At 41.8% G+C, this 22,025-nt stretch overlaps 1 protein-coding gene across 1 annotated transcript; it reads right to left on the bottom strand.

Annotated features, from left to right (window-relative positions):
• Positions 1-3,949: 3,949 nt before the first annotated feature.
• On the bottom strand, positions 3,950-11,768 carry LOC136588427 (keratin, type I cytoskeletal 12-like). The gene is made up of 8 exons (XM_066587622.1): positions 11,203-11,768; positions 8,061-8,143; positions 7,337-7,493; positions 7,075-7,233; positions 6,683-6,808; positions 6,350-6,567; positions 6,034-6,089; positions 3,950-4,478 (listed from the first exon to the last, which is right to left on the bottom strand). Exons 1-8 carry the CDS (start codon positions 11,590-11,592, stop codon positions 4,378-4,380), a joined length of 1,290 nt encoding a protein of 429 aa, XP_066443719.1. The 5' UTR covers positions 11,593-11,768; the 3' UTR covers positions 3,950-4,377.
• Between the last annotated feature and the right edge of the window lie 10,257 nt (positions 11,769-22,025).

The following is a 22,025-nucleotide window of genomic DNA, read 5'->3' as shown; positions in this document are numbered from 1 at the left end:
TACTACTGAACTGACTAGAATGGAGTTACTCCTGGTAGATTCTACCACCAGCAACTCCATTCTACTCAGCTCAATCAAAGTTTCTAGAGTAGAGTTGCTACAGGGAGGATCTGCCAGGAGCAATTTCAATGTAGACGCAACGCAATGCTGCCCAGTTCCTCCACTACTTCTTATCCTGCATCCCCCACTATGTGTTCTCGGCCCGATACTAGTCCCGTCTACAGGGGCAGAGCTAATATCAATTTCACAATTAGAGGAAACTCTGAATTGTGCAACATTAAAGTGTCAGGGTATTCAAATTAATTCAATTAATTACCCAACCGTAGTTTCATATCATTAACCATAGCAACATACAGATCATTAATTTCAATGGAAAGACAGATTATCTGCACCTCAGCCCAAAAAATGTGGGTCACTCTGGGTCACTCTTCTGATATTGTAAGTGGAAAAAAAGGTCTGCATAAGCTAATATGAGAGAGTTAAGGACAAGAAAATGAGAAGAACCTACTGTATGTGGTACTTTAGAGATGTTACATAACGAGCGTCAGACTGGCCCACTATAGCGTCCTCTGTTGGGCCTGGGCTTTGACTCTTAACATATTGCTAATACAACAGGGTCCCCAAGGTTTAGCTGACATCTATTTAAAAAATACTTGGATGTAGCACCCACCTTAGTTGAGGGAGCATGGTGCGATATCCTCGGGTTCCACTATCATGGGTCTCAGAAACTGTAGCAGATAGAAATTGGACAAGAGCTCTTGCAGCAACCACTGCTCTTTGGCCCCACCTCATAGGCTTAATAAATTGCTTGTCCTGTGAATGCAAGGAAGTTAGGTTCTATATTGAACAAAAGAAAAATAAAATTGTGATTAAGGCCGAAAAACTCCTCTTTCATCTCCCGAATGATGCTTAAAATGGAAATCCATCCAATAATCATATAGTATGTCAGAGATACATGTCAGAAGACCATACTGATAGAGTCTAGTGATTTCTATGGATCAACCAAGTCTCTTTGTCTGTACTTGGTGGTTTTTGCTACTTGGAATTCTGTGAGCCTATATCTAAGGAAATTTTCCAATACAATCCAATTCAGAATGCGGCAATTAGCTACTGTAGATTTTGCTGGGAAAAGTCATGGACATTCAGGCATTTCTCCTGCAGTGGGCAACTGCAGGAGAAACGTAGTATTGGGAATCCATTCCTATGTCAAAAATTGCACCCACCAAGGGATCCTTTGATACTTAGACGGTCAATCCAAATCCCCATATATCTCATACAGTCCAATTTTCTTACATCAAATGAAAGGGGTTGTCCAGTTGTAAACTACTGATGGACTATCCTTATGATAGGTCATCAGTATCAGATTGTAGGGGGTCTGTCACCCAGGACCCCTACCAATCAGTTGTTCACCATGCCGGTGTAGTGTGGGGGGTGCTTCCTGCAAAAACAAGCTTAGTACAAAAGTGCTCCAGCCTGGAAAACAGCTGACCAGCAGGGGTTCCTCCTGACAGAACCTGCCAATCTAATATATCAATGACCTATCCTGTGGATAATCTAGCAATAGTTTACAACTGGACAACCACTTTAAGAAAGACCTGAATCAAGTCTGAAGACCTCTAGCTTCTAAATTTAAACCACAGCAAACATGACTAACACCATTCCAACACCATAGAAGAGATATGGATGCATCATGGTTTAAGACCCTACAAAGCTATTCTCCCTTCTTCTGCATTTACAGTGAGCTCATACATTAATCCATTGATATACAGTTTCCCTATTCAGACCTGTCTGTGCAAGTGTTTCTCAAGAACATGTACTTCATCATCAGAAGCACTTGAAATATGACAATGGTTTCAGTTTTTCGCAATGCAAATAATAGTAAAATTGGAATTCACATTAACTATTACCAGCCGGTAAATGTAACCTCTGGAACCATTAGCAGATAGATATGAGATAATACACAAATACTTTCTTTTACATACCTACCATATTTTGCAGCTTTACAGAGAGCTTGTCATCACTTACATCAGTCCCTGTCCTGTCACAGCTCACCGGCTGAGAATGAGAATCGAGACCGGGGTGACATCACAGTGTCAGCATCGGCTCATGTGATTCTCACTCCAGTGCATGGTCACTGGCATTTTGGCGCTTGACACCGCTGGGGACACTTCTCTGCTGGTTTATGGACAGATTGGTTGGCAAGGAGATGGGAATCCCAGCTAGCCAATCAGCCTTACTTTGTGTATATTTATTCAAGCTCCTCCAAACATAGGGCACCGGTTATACTCTTTTTCTGAAGGTGGTTTTTATTCCTGCAGCCCAGGTAAGGATAGGTCAGTTAGTGATTTATTTATTTATCTAGGGTGTTTGAAAGTCAGGGTCACCTTAGGTTCCTAACATGGGGTTGCCCTCATCGGGGCAAGTGGTCCGCTAGTAGGTAGGGTCTTCTCATATCAGAAAGGTGAGAGTTAGATTCCCCATCTTCCTTGGTTTGGGTTTCCTTTTTACATGCTTGTGTTATCCACATTTATATAGTGTGTTTGAATATATATTTGTCCTTTTAGGACGCAAATAATAAGTGAAGACCAGACATAGCAGAAACCCAAGCAAGCATGGAGGAAACATACAAACTCCATGCAGATGTTGCCTTTGGTAAGATTTGAGCCCAGGACCCAAGCACTGCAAGTCAATAGTGCTAACCACTCAGCCACAGTTGTAAAAAGCTAATTTTCATTAATGGTTGCTAGTTAATTGGTTAGAAAATAAACACATATTATAGTCTCTAAGTGATGACTAAACAAGTCCCATCCATTCTTAGCAATCTTCTCAGAAAGAGGAGCTGTCATGTCCTCATGTCTGTGGGGCTAGCTACATAGTTTTGCAGCTGCAGCCCCACTAGACTATGTCCAACTAGACTATGTCATTCTATAGTTTAGATCTTGCCCCCCTTCTCTCATTCCGGCTCTTCCTAGATTCAGCTCTTGATGCTGATCCTCACCACTCACTGTCAACCAAATCTGACATCACCCATTGACAAGTATTATAAGGGTATGTTGAAATTTAAAGAATTTGGGTGCGGATCCACTCCAAAACTTGCAGCGTAATTGTATGCGGAAGTTGACGCGGTTTCTGACTTGGATCTGCAACAGATTTCGCGCTTTCAATTGGAGTTGTAAAACCCAGTGACGGTCCACGTCAAAATCCCCACCAATGCTGCAGATCTTGATGTGTTTTTGCAGAATTTGACATGGATTTTGGTGAGGATTCTCCACTGTAGAAAATTTGCACCAATTCCGCTACATGTGAACATAACCTATAGGCCCATTTACATGGGCCGAATGTCGGGCAAACAATACCTGACATTAGTCCCTGCACATACCCGCTCCCATGCGGCTGCACAGAAATGAGTATAGCTAGCTCTCTACCAGAGCAGCCAGTAGGGAGCGGGGAGGCTGCAGGAGATTACTCTCCTTTCTCTCCCCTGTACCTCTCCATTCACTTCACATAGCAGCCATTCAATACTGAACGGCTGCTATTTACACTGAATGATCATCGTTCAGCTCATCATCCATTGTTTATGCCACCCTGCAGCGAGCCAACAATACTCTCTCCTGTGCAGCAGCACGAGAGCGAGTATGTGCAGGGACTAGTGTTGGGCATAATTTGCCCAACATTTGTCCCATGCAAATGGGCCTTAAGAGTACATTCTGGCAAAGGGACCAGATAACCATATGTTAGAAGATCACATGCACAAGGGTGTACTACTAAAAGTAGTAATCGTGACACAAGGACTGTTGGAATTGGGATCTCACCTTAGGTAGATAGAAGTGTGAGATGCATCAAGTGTGTCTCTCTGCTCTGTAGGACCCCTAGCATTCAGTAAAATCAATAGGTGCTTTGTAAAGCTTTATTTTCCCTGTTGTGATGCTACAAGATGATTCACACATACTTTATTGTAATGCTTTATTAAGTCAAATGATCACAGGCACAACATCTTCTTCCAAATATTCCAGTTTTTCGTTACAGTTTACAAGCTTATACTGTGTAAGGTCATAAGACGAGCATGGAAAATGGCGTCACTAAAATACATTACATCTGGGTTATTACTGTGACACTTTCCAACTACTATGCAAGTAAATTACAGCGCTAGGACCTCAGACTAACTAACGAAGGTGCAGAGGTTGCATCTACCACATGAGAGGACACCAGTACTATAGATGGTGATTGATGGGTCATGGTACAGGTTCCTTTGGCTGGCAATTACTCATGTAATAGTACTTGAAAGTTGCAATCAATATAACTGTAATTAAACTGAAATGATCAGATTTTTTTGTAGCTGTTAGAAGGTTTTGTCCGTGTCATCGCCCAACTGTTCCATTATTGTATGTGCTCTTCAATTTCCTTGACTTGGGTGGAAACCACCTTCCCATCAACGACCTCTTCAACTATTGTTTTTACCTTCCTCGTTTTGGTTGGATCTGAAATAGTTGAGAGGAGCATTTATTAGTCTACGGTACATGAGATTTCATCAGAATTGGGAAAAAAATACAATATAGACAAATGGAAATCTTTATATTGATCAATATTTTTTTGTAAGTTTTGGAAACACTCCTACCCTAAGCAGTACTAGCCTGATATGCATGGGGTTAGCCTGATTCTCCCCCAAAGGCAGATGATGGAGGAAAGAAAGATAGAACACATTGGATTTCAACATGGTTGACCCTGTTTTTACAGAGGTGTCTGTCAACAGCTTATTCCCCTCTTTCTACCAAAATAAGCCTACGTGCTGTCGAACTGAGTTGGTAGAGGTGATTGTCAGCCAAGCAAGCTGCCAGCTATCTCATGTCCATGGACAGTGTAAATCCAATAGCCACTCAGAACTTTTGCCCTTTGAATTCACTATAGGCCAATATTTAGAGTTTATTATCAAAATTGATATATTGGGGTAGAACAATAGTTGGAAAAAATAGTGCAAATTGTGCTCAACTTATGAAATATCAGATATTTTTTGCAACTCACTATACCGTGTGCAGGATGAATTGTTAAATCAATATATAGCTATCGAGAAAAAATATGCATCCGCAACGAAATATAGTACTGAACGATGATGCGAGTTAGTGTTTGTCATTAACATTAGTTTGTTCATCATTGTACATGGTACATTGATGTAAGAGCAAAAAATACAAAAAGGTTCATTGAACGAATGTCAAATATACAGAGTAGTAGCCTGGCTCCACAATGTCTAAAAGAAAATCTGTCCAGCATGGCTGCCAAAAAAAACATGGCGGTGCCAAATTCAACTCTTTAGTCAACGATTTTAAGAATGTGACAAAGAGTATTTGAAAACTATGCCATTTTTGTTAAACATGCGCACCTTGGTTTTGATGCAAAATATTGGCTTAGAAGTATAGTACCAACCATAAAGTGGCATAAGGAGGAGAAGAAAGTTTTACATGTCTATAGTCTGTGCAAGATAAAGAACTCCCCTGAAAAAATTGGCTGATTCAGTTGAACTTTTTATTTCAGACTAGCTAGCCATAGCCCACAGCAACCAATCACAACACAGCTTTCACTTTACCTCAGCAGTATAAGAAATGAAAGCTGCACTGTGATTGGTTGCTATGGGCACGAAAGAAGTCTTAGTGTGGGAACTTTCAAAGCTCCCTTTATGACAATATCACCATAACTTTGGGAAAGTTTCTTGATATCATGGGTAAAGTTCTTGGGCATTCAATGTCTAGATAAAAACACATTTCTTATAAGGCTGTTTTATTTAAAGAACAGACTAAGAAATGAAAACTGATCTCTGATTGATTAGTATAGGTAACAAGGTATGGGGTTTACCTTTCATATACTTTCCATGACACTTGAACCAATTTCCTTTAGGAAGGGTAGTCCTTCACTGGTTCTCCCCAACCCAATAGTGAAAGGCACAGGACAACCAGTTTTCTCTCTCCAAGGGCCCCATAGAAGACACCTTCTAATGTATGTATGCTCCTTAACACCAGATTTTATGGTGGACATGACACTAACCTTTTTTGGAGTCAACAGATGATGCTTGCGACTTGGCAGGCTGTACAGGGATGGACCTGTGAATATAAAAATTGCATATTTGTTATACCACTGTCATCTTGTACAGTGAAACCTCTCCAAAAAACACTTCATTGGGCAGACCACCCTTTATTTGTACCAGATTCTTCTATGATAGATTTTAGTTTCCCTTATATTCAAGTTAACCTTTCACAGGACCCCCACTTCTAGAAGACCATTTTTGGCTCCATGTTTGGGTGGACATCTCAGACAGGTTTACCAATCATACTAAAGTCTCATCCACGCACATCCTACTCACCCTGCTTCTCCGTCCAGTAGGCGTCTGTAGGTCTCAATCTCCATCTCTAGCCTAGTCTTGATGTCCAGAAGCCTTAGATAATCTGCTCTCTGTCTTTCCACATCAGATCTGAGTTGTTGCAACTGTTCCTCACAGTTGCCGATCTGGACTTGGAGTTGGTTAAGTTGAATGCAGTAGCGATTTTCTGTTTCTGCTAATGTTCCTTCAAGAGAGTTTCTCTTCAAGAGACGAGATAGTAGAATGGAAATCATTAAAGATATTTCTATAGGTTGCTTCTGGATGTTGTAATAAATAACAACTGCAATAGTTATGGCTTGGTTCGTACTAACTTACCATTGAGATCTGAGCCTGAAGTTCAATTTCAAGACTTTGTAGTGTTCGCTTAAGGTCTGAGATCTCTGTCCGGCTTGTCTGGACCTCCTGTGCTCCAATGGTGATTTCCTTTTTCAGTTCACTGCTCTGTAATATAACATGGTCAGAGAATTTTGTAAACAAATCCAATATAGATGCATGAATTGCATTGTTGGAAAATATTATTTTACTATAAGAGTAGTAGATGCTTGGAACAAACTTCCAGGAGATGTGGTTGGAAAATCAACAGTAAGTATATTTAAGCATGCCTGAGAAATCCATATATCTCTCCTAAGGTAAGAATAATATAAGTGCAGACTAGATGGACCAGGTGGTTTTTTCCTGCCATCAGTCTTCTGCAAAAAGAGCTCTACCTTCTTGAGGAACCACTCCTCAGCTTCCTTGCGATTCTTCTCAGCTAGAGTTTCATACTCTGCTCTCATGTCATTCAGAATTTTGTTGAGATCCACACCTGGAACAGCATCCATCTCAACATTCACTTGACCAGTGGTACCCTTAAGGGCATTCATCTCCTATGCAGATGGAACACAAATACATTACTCATTCCTGTAGTTATACAGGTATGTTGCAGGGATAAAATATCCATTAGAGATACTATATAAGCATATTTCTTACCTCTTGGTGGTTCTTCTTGAGGAATGCAAGTTCTTCAGTCAAGGATTCAAGCTGCAGTTCAAGGTCAGATCTTGAGAGGGTCAGTTCATCCAAAACACGTCGAAGACCATTGATATCAATCTCCACACTATGATGTAGAGCCAGCTCATTCTCATACCTGATGATAATCATACTTTTGTTATGAATACATGTCATTATTCATTAAAATCATAATCTTTTAAGATAGTTGACTGTATGGTGACCTGTAGTGACCATGGTAGCAAAGGGATCACCTGCAATATTGTTCACATATAGAGTAGGCCCTATTCCATCTCTGGAATCTGGAGGTTAGCAGTGTATATAGGACCCATATTCGTAGTTACTGGGAGAAAGGAAGGAAGGTAGTTGGTGGAGGCTCTAGGGCAGGTGCCCCTCATGTCTCCTCTGGGTCCCCCTGATGTCTTTTCTCTTATTTAAACAATACTTTGTGTATTTTATATGTTTCCTATCTGTAATGCCTGGGAGCGCACTAGAGAAGAAGCTGGATGGGCCAAGCAGTTTTCTTCCAAAGCCTGTGCAGTACTAATGTATGAGACCTATTGTATGTTGTGCTGAAAATACCTCTGTGGATATCAGTGTAGAAAGATGCATATATTTCATATGAATATTAAGCTCATGTTAGTGAATACCAACACCTGTAAAATTACGAAAAATGATCATATATTTTCAAAACTTTCACACTCACTTCATTCTGAAGTCATCGGCTGCCAGCCTGGCATTGTCAATCTGGAGAACAATCCGGGCATTGTCTGTATTCCCGATGACAATCTGTTAGGCAAAAAGGATTTGTCATGTGGTTAACTTTATGTGTCTATATAAGCATTAAGTAGCAAAATGATTTTGTTCAGTCTTCTTGATATTAATAGTAATCACACACAAGCAATATACTGCCAGATGAGGCATCTTTAACCTTTTTATAGGTTTGTGGGTTGTCATGTCTAATTTTATTACCTCGTATAAGTGGGATAAGTTAATTATAAGCTATTCAGATCCAAATTTCTAACACCAGCATATAAAGACCTACAAAAGAGATTCGGAAGACTCTGGCTATACCTGGGTTTGAATTAAAGGTAATATACAGAATGTACTATTTCAAATGATGTGAGGCTCAATTTCACAAGAAGACAATTGACCAATCAGTATGTTTTTGGTGTATGTTGGGAAAACCAATGTGTCCAATCAACCCACACAAACTCCATGCTGATGTTGTCTATCATTAGAACCCAAGATAAATTCTACAAGGTTCAAGTGCCAACCATTGAGCCATCGGGGCTCCACACCACTGTCTAGTCTTAATTATATTTAGAAATGTTGGGGCCTTTTACATTTTACGACCATGAGTATGATAAAGGTTATCCAAGGAATACTAATCAATCTTTTTTATGGCTATTTAGGGCTTGATATATGGTGTCAATTGTCATCACAAAAAAAAATGTTTCCAATACCCATGAGAAGACATTGCCATGCGTCTCGGATGCAGTGAAGAGCTGTTCTTTGCCATACAAGTAGGGTCGCTTACTTGTCATGTGTCTAACAAGCCAAGTGTGTCAAGTAGTAGCACATCTCCACCATGTCTGGAACTCCCAAAGGAATTATTTGCACCGGTAGTGGGGAAGTTCTCAGGGATTGAGAAGAAGTTCCAAAAACAGAAAGACTATACACCATTCTATGATTTATACATACATTTATAAAAAGGCCATGGGATAATGTATGGAAATGTATGAGCATGAATAAAAAAGTATTGTCTCCGTGTCTGTAACTTTTTATCTATTTGAGTGATGGTGAATGGCTATGAACGAGGTTATATACGTGTCCTTACTCTACTAATGTATGCTTTTCTTTTTCAGTCTGAGTGACTAGTACCATGGATCTGAGGCAAAAAGAAAGAGCTGCCATTGAATTCCTGACAAAAGAGGGGTGTGCACCTAAGGAAATCCATAATCGGCTGCAGAATGCTTATGGAGATGCATGCAATGTATCAGAAACATCCTAATTAGAGATGAGCGAGCGCCCAAATGCTCGAGTCCGCGTTATTCGAATCGAGCTTTTTGTAAAATTCGAGAGCTCTACTCGAGTAACGAACCCCATTGACTACAATGGGAGACTCGAGCATTTTTGTATGTGGGATGCCGGGTCCCGAGCTTTTTTTTTTTTCTTTCTAGGTTCCTCTCTCTCTCTCTCTCTCTCTCTCCCCTGCCTGCCAGACAAAAAAATTTGCCATTAACGCACGCTGCGTTGTGGCGGGGAGGGGCCAAAACAGGCATGTCACAGCGGGGAGGAGCCAAAAACTGGTGCGGGGTCGAACACGGCTTGATGCTCTTTCGAGTAATGTGCACCATCGAAGACGCTAATACTCGAACTAGCATCAAGCTCGGCAGAGTACGTTCGCTCAACTCTAATCCTGAACTGTGCTGCGTCTGTCACCTTGAATCAACTCATCGGCACATTGTTGGTTCTCATCAGGGACTGATGTTGATGGACGGCCACTTGGCTTATCTGCAATTTTGGTTTATCCTGCTTGAAACTTCTTCATCCAACGTTGCACATCGCTAATGTCTATTATAGCATCCCTATACATATATTTCAGTCTATTATGGATTTCCTTAGGTGCACACCCCTCTTTCACCAGAAATTCAATGACAGTTCTTTGTTTTAGCCTTAAATCCGTGTTAATAATCAGTGAGTCTGAAAAAGACAAACATACATTAGTAGAGTAAAGACACCTATATGAGGTCCACAGTCCTTCACAGTGACTCAAATAGATAAAAAGTTATAGACTTGGAGGCATTACTTTTTGATTCACCCTTGTAGATAATGGTGTTGTCCCAGATGTGAAAAATCAAGAAGAATTCAGATGGTTGTTATGGGGGTTATCAACTTTTCCTAAGATTTTCATAATTGTCCTCACCACTTTTCTTCTGACTAAGTTGCATGTTAGATCTACAAATATGATACATATGCATTATACAAGCTATGTAAAGACACAACCAGGGTATAAGGACGCATTAGTACTATCTCGTCTTTGTCTGTGTTTTGCAGTAGTTCTCTGTCTTTACTATTGTCTTCTCCTAACCTCTGATCTCTTTGACTCTGTTGCACAAACATTCGTATTGTTTGCTTTTTATGGGATGTAGCTTTTTTATTATTCTTCATTGTAAGCTGAACATGATGGAAAAATATCCATGAAGAGAAAGTATCTCATTCACAGAGAGCCCCGGGGCGCCAGCTCTGTGTAAACACTGGTAATATACCATATCCATCTTGAAAGGCATTGCGTTGAATTCGGAACAGTAATACTATATATATGCATCCCTATTGTTACAACATTGTTTTATCCTTTGTGTCCATAGTCAAAAATGTTAATCAAATGGGTTACAAGGTCAAAAAAGTTGAGGTGTCCATGACCTGGGACCACCACTGATATTCTAAAGGAGCAGGTCCAAATACAGGGAGAGAACAATTATGGATTTCATTCTAGTCTCCCTTTCAACCCTGAGGATTGGAATCTCTATGTATGCCCAGGACATTGATGATTGTCCAAGTTATGGAGACTCTTCTAAATTTGACCTTTTGATATGACTAACACATTGAAAGACATGTCATGTTCTGTACAGAGTATATCATATTACAGATGTAGTAGAGGTAAGTTTGTCACTGCTCTCTGATATCACGGATGTTTTGCATTGTTACTATCTGTGGATTTACATCAGGTTGCCAGTAGACCTTCTAGGTGAGATTTATCACAATGCACTAACATGCATCTACATTTAGTATCTCTAACCCTTATGGGTCACATTTAAGCACTGTAATACATGATAGTAACTTGCCTTGTTCTTGAGATCTTCGATGATCTGGAAGTATTTGGAGTAGTCTCGGGTTTGCGTGTTGTTGGCGGCATGATGCTGCTCATACCATTCCCTAATTTTCTTCTCCAGCTCCGAATTAGCCAACTCCAAAGCTCTCACTTTATCCAGATAGGAAGCCAGACGATCATTCAGGTTTTGCATGGTCTGCTTCTCCCCACCCAGCAGAAGACCATCACCGCCACCTAAGGAAGAGCTGGAGTAGCTCATCCTGGCACTTTGAGATGACAGTCCTCCACCAAAACCAGCTCCGGACAAGGAGGCACTGCTGAATCCTCCATAGCTGGTGCCTCGGGTACTGCCTGGCATTAGTTGGCTGGATGTTTTAAACTGATAACCGCTGGAGTAAGACATTTTCCACCGATGATGAACAGCAATGATGTTGATACAGAGACTGGAGTACTCAGTACCACAATAGTATCACCTTGATGTAGGGAGGATGCAAGAGGCTGAGTTCTCTACTCTCCTGTGTCACCTTTATAGGAGGAGAGTGGGTGGGTCTCAGGGTGTTCATTGTGCACCTTCCTCTTTTCTCATCTAAGCATTTGTTTTACGGTCTATCTACGGAGTATGTTTTGCCCACCTGTTGAAAAACAACAGATGTGACTATCATCCCTCTCTGAAACACGCCTGGAGCATTTCTAGTCTATTACAATAGAACAAGGTTGGGCAAGATATAACTTTTACAAGAATAGTTTTCGGGTTATGCTTATCTTACTAATATCCTTGTGTGTTTGTCACTACTTTACGACTATGTCTTAAGGTATTATTGTCCTTAGAAAAGTCGATAAAGTGTACGAACGACAGTCGTACATGCAAAGCAATGATTATTACCAAGTTGTTTTCCAAGATATCATTCATAGAGGGGATCTCCGTGCAAATTCGTTCCCAAGTCATTCAAATGCGACTGACTGTGACTATTTTTTCAATAAGCTGAAACAAAATGAATAGTGACTTACCACTCGCCACTCCGTTGGTGGCCAAGTTTAGACTGGATGACTGTTCTTTGAATTCACTCAGCAAACCCTGACAGACGTTGTTTACAGTAATATGTTTTTTTTTAACAGGTCGGAGACCAATGCCTTGGGGCTACACACAAGATTTACTGTAGTTGTACGCAACTTTTTGGCTACCACCCAAAATTAGTTTGGACCTGAAGTCTCCATATAGCAGTAACCATACCACTATCAGTGGCATGTTGTCAGCATTGCTGGGTGTTGTAATTTCGTAACAAAAGTTAGAGACCACTGCCATATAAGATGAATACAAAGATGTGCCTATTGTGATGTTCCTGAATGACACCATCAACTAAAGGTTTTCATCTAGGCATGGTAAGGACCATCTGAGGTTCTTTTGATGATGCAGATCAAAGGCAGGCGGCAGATAAAAGGGCAATGAGGTGTCAGGTACCAGTCAGTGACTTGGATCTATCTGCTTGGCACTTGTATGTTTTTATTATTTGTACACATAGCATAGCCGAGGTGGACACAATTCATGTTGAACTTGTTATCTGCATTTTTATAGTATTATCATACTGAAAAAATGTATTAGCATTCTGCAAAATGTAACTCCATCTAAGGAGAAGAGGTAGTAGTATTTAATCCAAGGCACTGGCCCCTTGGTCTAGAAGACACTGGGCCCCTAGGTTTAGAAAGTCCCTTACACGAAATTATTGGGTTTTATGTTTATTTTTCAAAACATTTTTTAATGTGTATATTCAGGGCCACTTTAAACATGGGGCAAATGGGAAACCTGGTCAGATAGATGAAAAAAGGAAGTCCAGCCCAAGTGAATCTATAAAAGGCTGACTGTGTGGACACCTGAGGCTGAGATGGGATCATTTGTGGTGGGAACTCTCAGGGGCATCTGAGGAGAAAGCAGGGTAGTCTAAGGCAAGACTAAGATAAGCAAGAGGTAAATGATAAAGATTTTGATGGTCAGGGGCAGTGAAGGGGTTCATGTTAGAGTTCCTGGTAGTTCAGAGTAGTTAGGGTAATGTATAGGTACTAAAGTATACATGCCACAACTGGCGTAACTATAGGGGATGCAGGGGATGCGGTTGCACCCAGGCCCAGGAGCCTTAGGGGGCCCATAAGGCCTCTCTTCTCCATATGGGAAGCCCAGTACTATGAATAAAGAATTATAGTTGGTGGCCCTGTTACAGATTTTGCATTGGGGCTCAGGAGCTTCAAGTTACGCCTCTGCATGCCACTCTCAAGTTGCTCCAGGAGGTCAAGTCTGTAAGGGCCTTAGGCAATTGCCCAGTTTTTACCTGTTGAAACTGACCCTGGATTAAAGAACTATATGCTTTTATTCCTAGCACTCAGGAGGCAGAGTCTCTAAGAGTTATGGGCAATTGCCCAGTTTGCTTCCCCTTGAATCTTCTCCTGGATTGAAGTATCATATGTTTCTCTAGCTCTCTGGAAATCCAGTCTTTAAAGGCCTTAAGCAGATGTCCAATTTTTGTTTTCTACTCTTTGAAACCGGACATGGATTGAGGCACTGTATGCTTTTATCCCTGACACTCTGGAGGTCCAGTCTTTAGGGACCTTAATTACTTGCCCAATTTGCTACCCATTGATGCGGGTTCTGGACTGAGGCAATGTACGCTTCTGATGCGAGGAATCTGGAGGGGCATCTTGGCAGTAACTTGTGGTTCTGTCTCTTTGACCATTTTCAAATGTTGAAGGGTATGAATCATTTGGGGGAATATGTTTAATTGACACCCAAAGTTTAACATTTTCATGACTAGTATAATGAAATAATTACACATTGAACATTTCTTGGGTATCAGCTAATTGGCATCTATTCCAGCAGTGTAAAGGTTGGCATTGCCTAAATGAGTACTAATAATGATGTAATATAACACATCACATTTGCAGAAACTGAGCTGCATTGAGTACAATGTTCTCCTGTCTCATCCAGTTACTACATTGCTAAGTATAACGACATCCAGTCAGCCTGGCTCCATTTCACAGGAAGATACAATAATAATTTACATCTGATTTTCATGCTGGCTTTCTTCTGTAATCATTTTGCATCAATGAAAGGTTGTGTCTACAAGGAAAAATATGTGTTTCTGCTTTTTTTCTGATCAACCTTCAAGGTTCCTTTAAAACTGTGAAAAAGTCGCCACCAATATTAGAAGCAAGATTCTACTCCTATTTAGGGTTTGATTTCCCTGCAGCACCTCCACAGGGAAAATGAAGCATTACATAGCTCCTATTGAAATAAATGGGATATAGCTGTAACACAGGACACAATGAGTCCACCAAAGCAAGACATGTTCTTCGCAGGTGCACTGGTTAATAGATAAGTGTTGGCTGTTAAACTCCTGCCAATTATTTGCAAGCCATCCCAACAAACATATAGAATTAATATACTGCAGATCCATCTACTGGTCCGCCCATTGCATATGCCTATCATGGCAGTAAATGACCCAGATATTGAACGTAAAGAGTATGATTGTACAGACAGGGGCGTAACTATAGAGGATGCAGGGGATGTAGTTGCACCCGGGCCCAGGAGCCTTAGGGGGCCCATAAGGCCTCCCTTCTCCATATAGGGAACCCAGTACTATGAATAAAGCATTATAGTTGGGGGCCCTGTTACAAGTTTTGCATCGGTGCCCGGGAGCTTCAAGTTACCCCTCTGTGTACAGATATATCTGCATGAAAGCTCTGCCACCAACACTTGTTATGGGTACCTTTACACGGACCAATATTCTTCAGATAGTCGCTTGGAAAAGTGGTTGACACGTAGGAACGACCGCTGTTTGTTAGTTTTTAGACAAGAGCAATGATTGCTTTTTAGTTCTTTGTCGAGATATCGTTCATAGAAGGGATTTCCATGCAAATTAGTTCGCAAGTCACTCCAAAACGAACGACTGTGACTTTATACCAAATGACTTTCGATCAACCAGCAACTATTTTCTAGAAAGCTGGGTAACTTATTGCTCATCGCCCTGTTGATGGCCATATTTATGGTATATCCACACGGGGCAGATTTGCCACACATTTTCATTGTGGACCCTCCACATGGAAAATCTATGGCATTTAGGCCGGATTAACACTTGTGATGCATATTTGCACATCAGGTGTTGCATTCTTCCAGTTTTTACTGTAATTTTTGTGCCATTTGAGATGCACTTGAGATGGCCAATTAGTGTAATGAGTTCCATATATTCTATTTCCCCATGCAAATGTGCAGGAAAAGAAATAGAACAAGCTGCGTATTATTTTTCTTAACAGAATTGTGCGCGCAAAATACGCGCTTGTGAATGAACCCAATTGAAATCAATAAGTTCTATTCACTGCGCAAATACAGTCGTGTGATTCTGGAGTTAAGGGTGGATTCAGACGACCGTATATCGGCTGGGTTTTCATGCCCAGACGATATATGGCGTCTCTCTCTCTGCAGGGGGAGGAGGCTGGAAGAGCCGGGAGCAGTGCTATGAACTCCCGCCCCCTCTCTGCCTCCTCTCCTCCCCTCTGCACTATTTGCAATGAGAAGAGGCGGAACGGGGGCAGGGCTAAGCTGCGGGAATTAGCTCCATCCCCGTCCCGCCTCTCCTCATTGAAAATAGTGCAGAGGGGTGGAGAGGGGGCGGGAGCTCAGAGCACTGCTCCCGGCTCTTCCAGCCTCCTCCCCTTGCAGAGAGAGACGCCGTATATCGGCTGGGCGTGAAAACCCAGCCGATATACGGTCGTCTGAATCAACCCTAAAGTAGCAACAAAGTGGACATCATTTTCAATATCTTGTCCACTTGCTGTAGAAAATCCACTGCAAAAATGGACTGGCGGAGCCGATTTTGGATCCGCATCTTGTCAATTACAGCAGCCGATTTTCAGTGCGGAGTTCAATTCTTCAAATTAGGAATCTCTGTTCCTGGCAGAAATTATAGCTAAAACTTATGTCGGCAAGACTTGTCGCACACCGCCGCTTAGATGCGCTAAAGGTAATACACTTGTCACACTTGTGCCAGCGCTAACTTTACCTATAAGGGCGCATGAAATGCTAGTCTAAGTAAATATACCCCAAAGACTTTTCCGTATAATCTCAGGATATGATCTCAGGGATATGACATTAATCCTAATCAGTGCAGTCAGGGTGCGGCAGTAACAATGTACAACTTCCATTCCTTTTATGCTTCATCACTTCGCTCTTTCGTTCCCTCCTATGAGTTGGAATTGAGAAATGTCGTTTCCACGCAGGTGAACAGAGATAATGATTATGCACTTGGGTGGGGGTGAATTACTAAACACCTTTTTCTCGTGGCATGTCAACCCCTGATATATCTTGGGAGTGATGATTTATCACTGCTCGGGGTGAGGCTCAATGTTATTGCAGCTTCATCTATCTCATTGCAAGAAAACTATTTTCACAATTGACGACATGATCTCCTTATTCAGAGTCAGACGCCCATGACAGCGTAGACACAATAATGGTGTGTACTCAATAAATGAACTGTCTGGTGCACTCTTGTGCAGGAGCTTCAGGCATTAGTACATTGTCCTTGGCAGTCTAGGATCATCTCCTTTAGGGGAGAGACACACGTAGTATTTTTTTCCGTCGTGGATTTGGCCGCAGTGAATCTGACACAAAATCTGCATGTGTTACATGTCGAATTGGATGCGGATTTGCTGCAGAGTTGCATGCCTTCTTGCACAGGGCATGCAACACATGCAGATTGTGCGGTGGATTCACTGCAGCCAAATACGCAGCAGAAGTATGTAATGTGGGATTCTCTCCTTAGGGTTTCTACAAATTGGTGAGAGCGATATCGGAATGTGATTGACGCCCTGATATTGCTCTTGTAATCCTTCTGAAGCCGTGGATGCAAGGGGTTTTTGCAGGGAAACAGCCTCCCATCCCAACAGGGCTGATGGAATCTCTTGCTGTGGCTGTCACATTGAAATCAATGGGAGATGATCGCTGCAGGGGACTCCCTGGGGCGAGGATTTTCAGGGGTGGGGGCTTGAAATATAAGCCCTACTCCGAAAATAATCTCTAACTGTAGAAAAAATAAATAAAAAATAATAATACATCACATTAGAAGTGCTGTCACCCTCGGCGCGTCTTCTAGCAGGTCCCGGGCTCTCTTCTTCAGCTTCTCTTCTGGCCGAGGATTGAAAAATCCCCGCCTCCTGAAAGCGCTGCCTCTGATTGGCTGAGCGCTGTGACCAATTGGAGGCAGCACTAAAGCATTCATTGAATTGGAAACAAAGGGCGAGATTGCAAAAAGATAGGACATGCTGCGATTTTGTTTTCACGCTGCATCACAAGCATTAAAACATCGCACATGTAAATGGAGCCATTAGAAGCCATTGGCTTAATAATTTAGCGATTTCTCACAGCCTCACAGTGCTGGGAAAGTGTGCGATTTCATCGCCAGTGTGAAGGCACCTTTATGGCAAAGGGAAGAAAGTGTGTGCTAGTTGCACCCAAGAGGCTCGGACACAGCTTGCATCAGACAGCACACAGACACCCGTCAGTGTGCTGTCTGATTTAAATGGATACAGCTCTTAGACATGCAATAGCAAGTCATATTTCCTGTACATGATACGGACAGGATTAGGACAGGTGAGCCTTTGAATGCGGTCCATCGGTTTACATGAAAAAAATGTTAATCTACATTTCCCCATAGTCTATAATGGGGCCCATGAATTATTATGGCAGAACACAACCCCAAATAAGCTAGTGTGGCAGACGCCTAACTTAAAATCTACATAATTACTATTAACTCACTAAAGGGGTTCTCTGCTCTGGAAAATTCCTTTTTGTTAGAAGATTCCTACCACAATAAGTTGATCACTGGTTGCCCTTACTGCTGAGACCCTCAGTGATCAGTTATAATCTATGTAGAAATCTTGCAGCAAATAGTTCATTTTTCCTGCAGCACCTCTGCAGGAGAAGTGAGGCATTACACTGCTCTTATTGAAACCACTGGATTGGGTCCTCCAAAGTTAAGTCTTGTAAAAATGATGGCAATAATAAGCCTCACATCCTTCTAGCTTCATGAATATTCACTTAACTGAGCTTCCACTGAATAGAATTTCTTTTAATATCACATTTTCCGTGGGAGAAAGGGAAATTGACCATTTTCAACTGTTGCAATTAAAGCATCCCTCCAGTTTCAGGACAAAATTCTGTCCCGGAACCTGAGTGGGAGGAGGATATATTACTAATAGTTGTTCTCTGCCGTCCCTCTGATATGCCACTTTTGTGCCCTGTTTTTGGCTGTTTAAGATGGCCAATGCAATCTTCACAGCACGCACTGGTAGTGTTGGTCCACAAATGCACTCTACCTGCTCTCTGATTGGCCAGAGCTGCTCATATGATCAACAATGGCCAATCAGAGAGCAGTGCACAGTGTGCATCAAGTAGTTAGAAAATTGTGGAAGCCATGTTGGACAGCCGAAAGCAAGGCTCAGATCCCGGTTGGAGCAGCCGAGAAGAACAACTGCAGGTAATGTACCTCCTTCCTCTCCTGTTCCAGGACAGAATTTTGTTCCAAATTTGGAGGGTCACTTTAACCCTTTCAAATCCAATTTGTATCTTGGTTTTCCTAGGGGGCTTACTCTTTTTTGCCATTATACAACAGCACTATATGCTGGCTAAAGCCAGTACTGCATGAAGTGACACATTGGATAGGCTCCGACAGCAGAGAAGCTGGCAATATACAGTAAGAGAACCCCGACGGATGTCTTCCAACATTGGAGCTATACAGCCTTAAATCATAATGTCTTCAGAGGTCAGACAGTGGATTGGAAAGGGTTAAAGTAGTTTTCACAAATTTTCTATTGATTACATCTCCTTAGAACACTCCTTTAATTTATGTCTGTGGTTGTATGCGGCCCCTTCATTGCTTATCCAGCCACAGACAACAACATCCATAAGTTGCCTTTTATCAGGTACTGCAGCTCAACTTGGTTTACCCAACTGGTCATATATGGTATTGATGAACAGACAAGACATCTATAGAAAACTCTAGAAACGTCATAGATCTTTTGCACCCGGGGCAAATGTCCCACCAGCCTCCTCTAGCAACACCTCTGCAACTACCATGGTACATAGAGAAAAGTAGGACATACTGTTTAATTGACTGCTGTGCAAGAATCAAAGCTTCAGCGCAAAGGGTTAACTTAGTAAAGTAATAAGAGTAAAATCAAATGTTCATACTAACATTCATAATGAGAATGGACAGGTACAGCTTGTAGTTGTGTAGCTGTAGATTTATCTTGGCACTCATCCTGAAAGTATCGGGTGCGTCCCTATAACTTGATGTGATTTGCTCTGATTATACATAAGTTACAGGATGTTTCTCCAGTCTCGAGTCAAGAGCACTTGAGTCTGGGTGTTGAAAGATGTAATCATGATGGTACGAACAAAGCCTGAAACGGTTGGATATTAGCTGTGTTCTAATAATCCGACACACACAGGGGCATATAGAATTTAGTATTTTTCCGTTGATCTATGTGTATTGTATACATCCAGGCAACAATATCACAAAGAGAAAAGATGCAATACTATGTATTTACTGATGACTGTGTGACAAGGACTATAATGAAAAAAAGGTTTAGTACCGTGTTAGCCAGTAGAGCAATATGTGATTGTTCCCAGCAAGAGAAACCAAATAATCTTGTAGATATGATACCTTTTAATGGCTAGCAAAAATACATGATGTTACAGCGAGCTTTCGGACCTCTAAGGGTTCTTCTTCAGGCTTAAATGAATTAGATACAAAGAGGCATGCATATTTATAACACATATATGCATGCCTCTTCAGATCTATTTCATGTAAGCCTGAAGAAGAACCCTGCGTTGGTTCGGAAGCTCGCACTAGCATCATGTATTTTTGTTAGCCAGTAAAAGGTATCATATATACAAGATTACGTGGTTTCTCTTGCTAAGAACAATTACACATTGCAAATGGCCGGAAAGGAGGAGAGAGTAGGTGAGCTGGTGAGAGGGAGGTAAGGGGGAATGTCCCCCCAGGCCCCACAGCATTGTGGCTCGACGTATATGCATCGGGCCTTTTGCCGTTAAGGTGTTTTTATTGCGCCGGCAGGCGCACGTAAAACGCCTACAGCCGTGTACATAGGCCCTTAAGGTGTATATTGAAAAAGGCATTTTATTTTTCAGTTTTGAAAAATCTGAGTTATTTTTCATGCAATTTTTATGCTTCTGCGATTTTTTTCAACATGATTTTCATCTGTTTTTCATCCAACTTTGAGGCTGGATTCAGACGACCATATATCGGCTCAGTTTTCACACTGAGCTGATATACGGTGTCCTCATCTGCAGAGCCAAGAGCAGGAACTGAGCTCCCGCCCCGTTTCTGCCTCCTCTCCGCCCCTCTGCACTATTTGCAATGAAAGGAGGTGGGAGGGGGCGGGCTACATTCTGAGAATTAGCCCCACCCCCATCCCGCCTCTCCTCATTGCAAATAGTGCAGAGGGGCGGAGAGGAGGCAGAGAGGGGGCGGGAGCTCAGTTCCTGCTCCTGGCTCTTCCAGCCTCCCCCCCCCCCCTCCCTGCAGATGCAGATATTGGCTCAGCGTGAAAACCCAGCCGATATACGTTCGTCTGAATCCAGCCTTACTCTCATTAAAAAAAAGCATTATGGGCCAAATGATGTCATTGAAGCTTCTGCACACTTTTTTTATGGTTACATGTGATAAAAATAAATCCTAATCGCTTCAAACGAGTGCGATCTGTTTTTTTTAGTTGCACCCATAGACTGCAGTGGGCGATTTTTATCTGAAAACTGCAGCAGGCTCGGACGAGCTGCAATGTCTTTTTTGCTTGAACTGTTTGTCCGATTAAAAAAAATCACAGGAGAATAAAACCCTTTAAAATGATATGTTTGTTTTTGTCCAATATGTGAAGCTCCCCAAAAAGATAGAAGATCTATACATACATAACTTCCAACCGCTAATTCCCCATATAAAATCCCTCCTGAGGCTTTATGACCTTCCGCTTTTATCGTGGTTCGGGAGGAAAAATATCTTAAAGTCTTACGTGCTACCTATAATTATCTACAAACTACGCATGATCCCGATTCATCTTCCCCTATCTTTCTTTAAATCGCTGAAATCGCTTTTCACAAACTTTATCTGGAGAGGTAAAAGACCCAGATTAGCGTTCAGCTTATTGACAAGACGGAGAACAGAGGGGGGGATGGATCTGCCAAACATCCAGGACTACTATCAGGCTTCTCAACTTAGCTATTGGGTAGACCTGACACACCCGTCGAGAGACCCAATACTCCAAAATCTGGCGAAGGCCTCCCAGAGCGACACACTATTGGAAGACCTGTGGTTCCCAATAAAACGTCAATTTAGAGCAAAAGGGTTTAACCCCTTACTTAGAGGCCCATGTGAAACATGGGATAAACTTAAACATTCGCTTGCGCCAGACCCCTCCCCTTTGACACCCATTAGAGGGATAGGTAGACTAGTGGGGATCCATCAAGACCCGGGCTCCAGGAGTATTTGGAAACAATTTGAAAATAGCAAGCTGGAAGACATCCAGAACCTAGCACATAAGTCACCAGAGGAGATCATATCTACTCTAGCTCCTAATAACTCCCTCTCTTTTTTGCAAATAGCACATGTCAAAAAAGTACTTGGCGACTACCAGACTAGGTTCATATCAACCAGACCTAAGACGCAATTCGAAAATGCTCTAAAAACAAATACACCGGGCTCAAATAAAATCTCCATCATAAGAAAGAGCTTCATAGCGCCCCCCTTGCATGCGAAACCTACCTTCTTAATTACTTGG

This window comes from Eleutherodactylus coqui, chromosome 13 (genome assembly GCF_035609145.1).
Source record: "Eleutherodactylus coqui strain aEleCoq1 chromosome 13, aEleCoq1.hap1, whole genome shotgun sequence".
Taxonomy (NCBI): domain Eukaryota; kingdom Metazoa; phylum Chordata; class Amphibia; order Anura; family Eleutherodactylidae; genus Eleutherodactylus; species Eleutherodactylus coqui.
The sequence above is the reverse complement of the archived record's forward strand: the minus strand, read 5'-3'. Positions and strand labels throughout refer to the sequence as shown.

Coding starts and splice junctions, on each gene's coding strand:
- LOC136588427 (XM_066587622.1), bottom strand. CDS start 11,592: ATGTCTTACTCCAGCGGTTATCAGTTTAAAACATCCAGCCAACTAATG. Junction 8,144..11,202: donor TCGAAGATCTCAAGAACAAG/GCAAGTTACTAT, acceptor TTTGCCTAACAG/ATTGTCATCGGGAATACAGA. Junction 6,568..6,682: donor TTCAGGCTCAGATCTCAATG/GTAAGTTAGTAC, acceptor CGTCTCTTGAAG/AGAAACTCTCTTGAAGGAAC.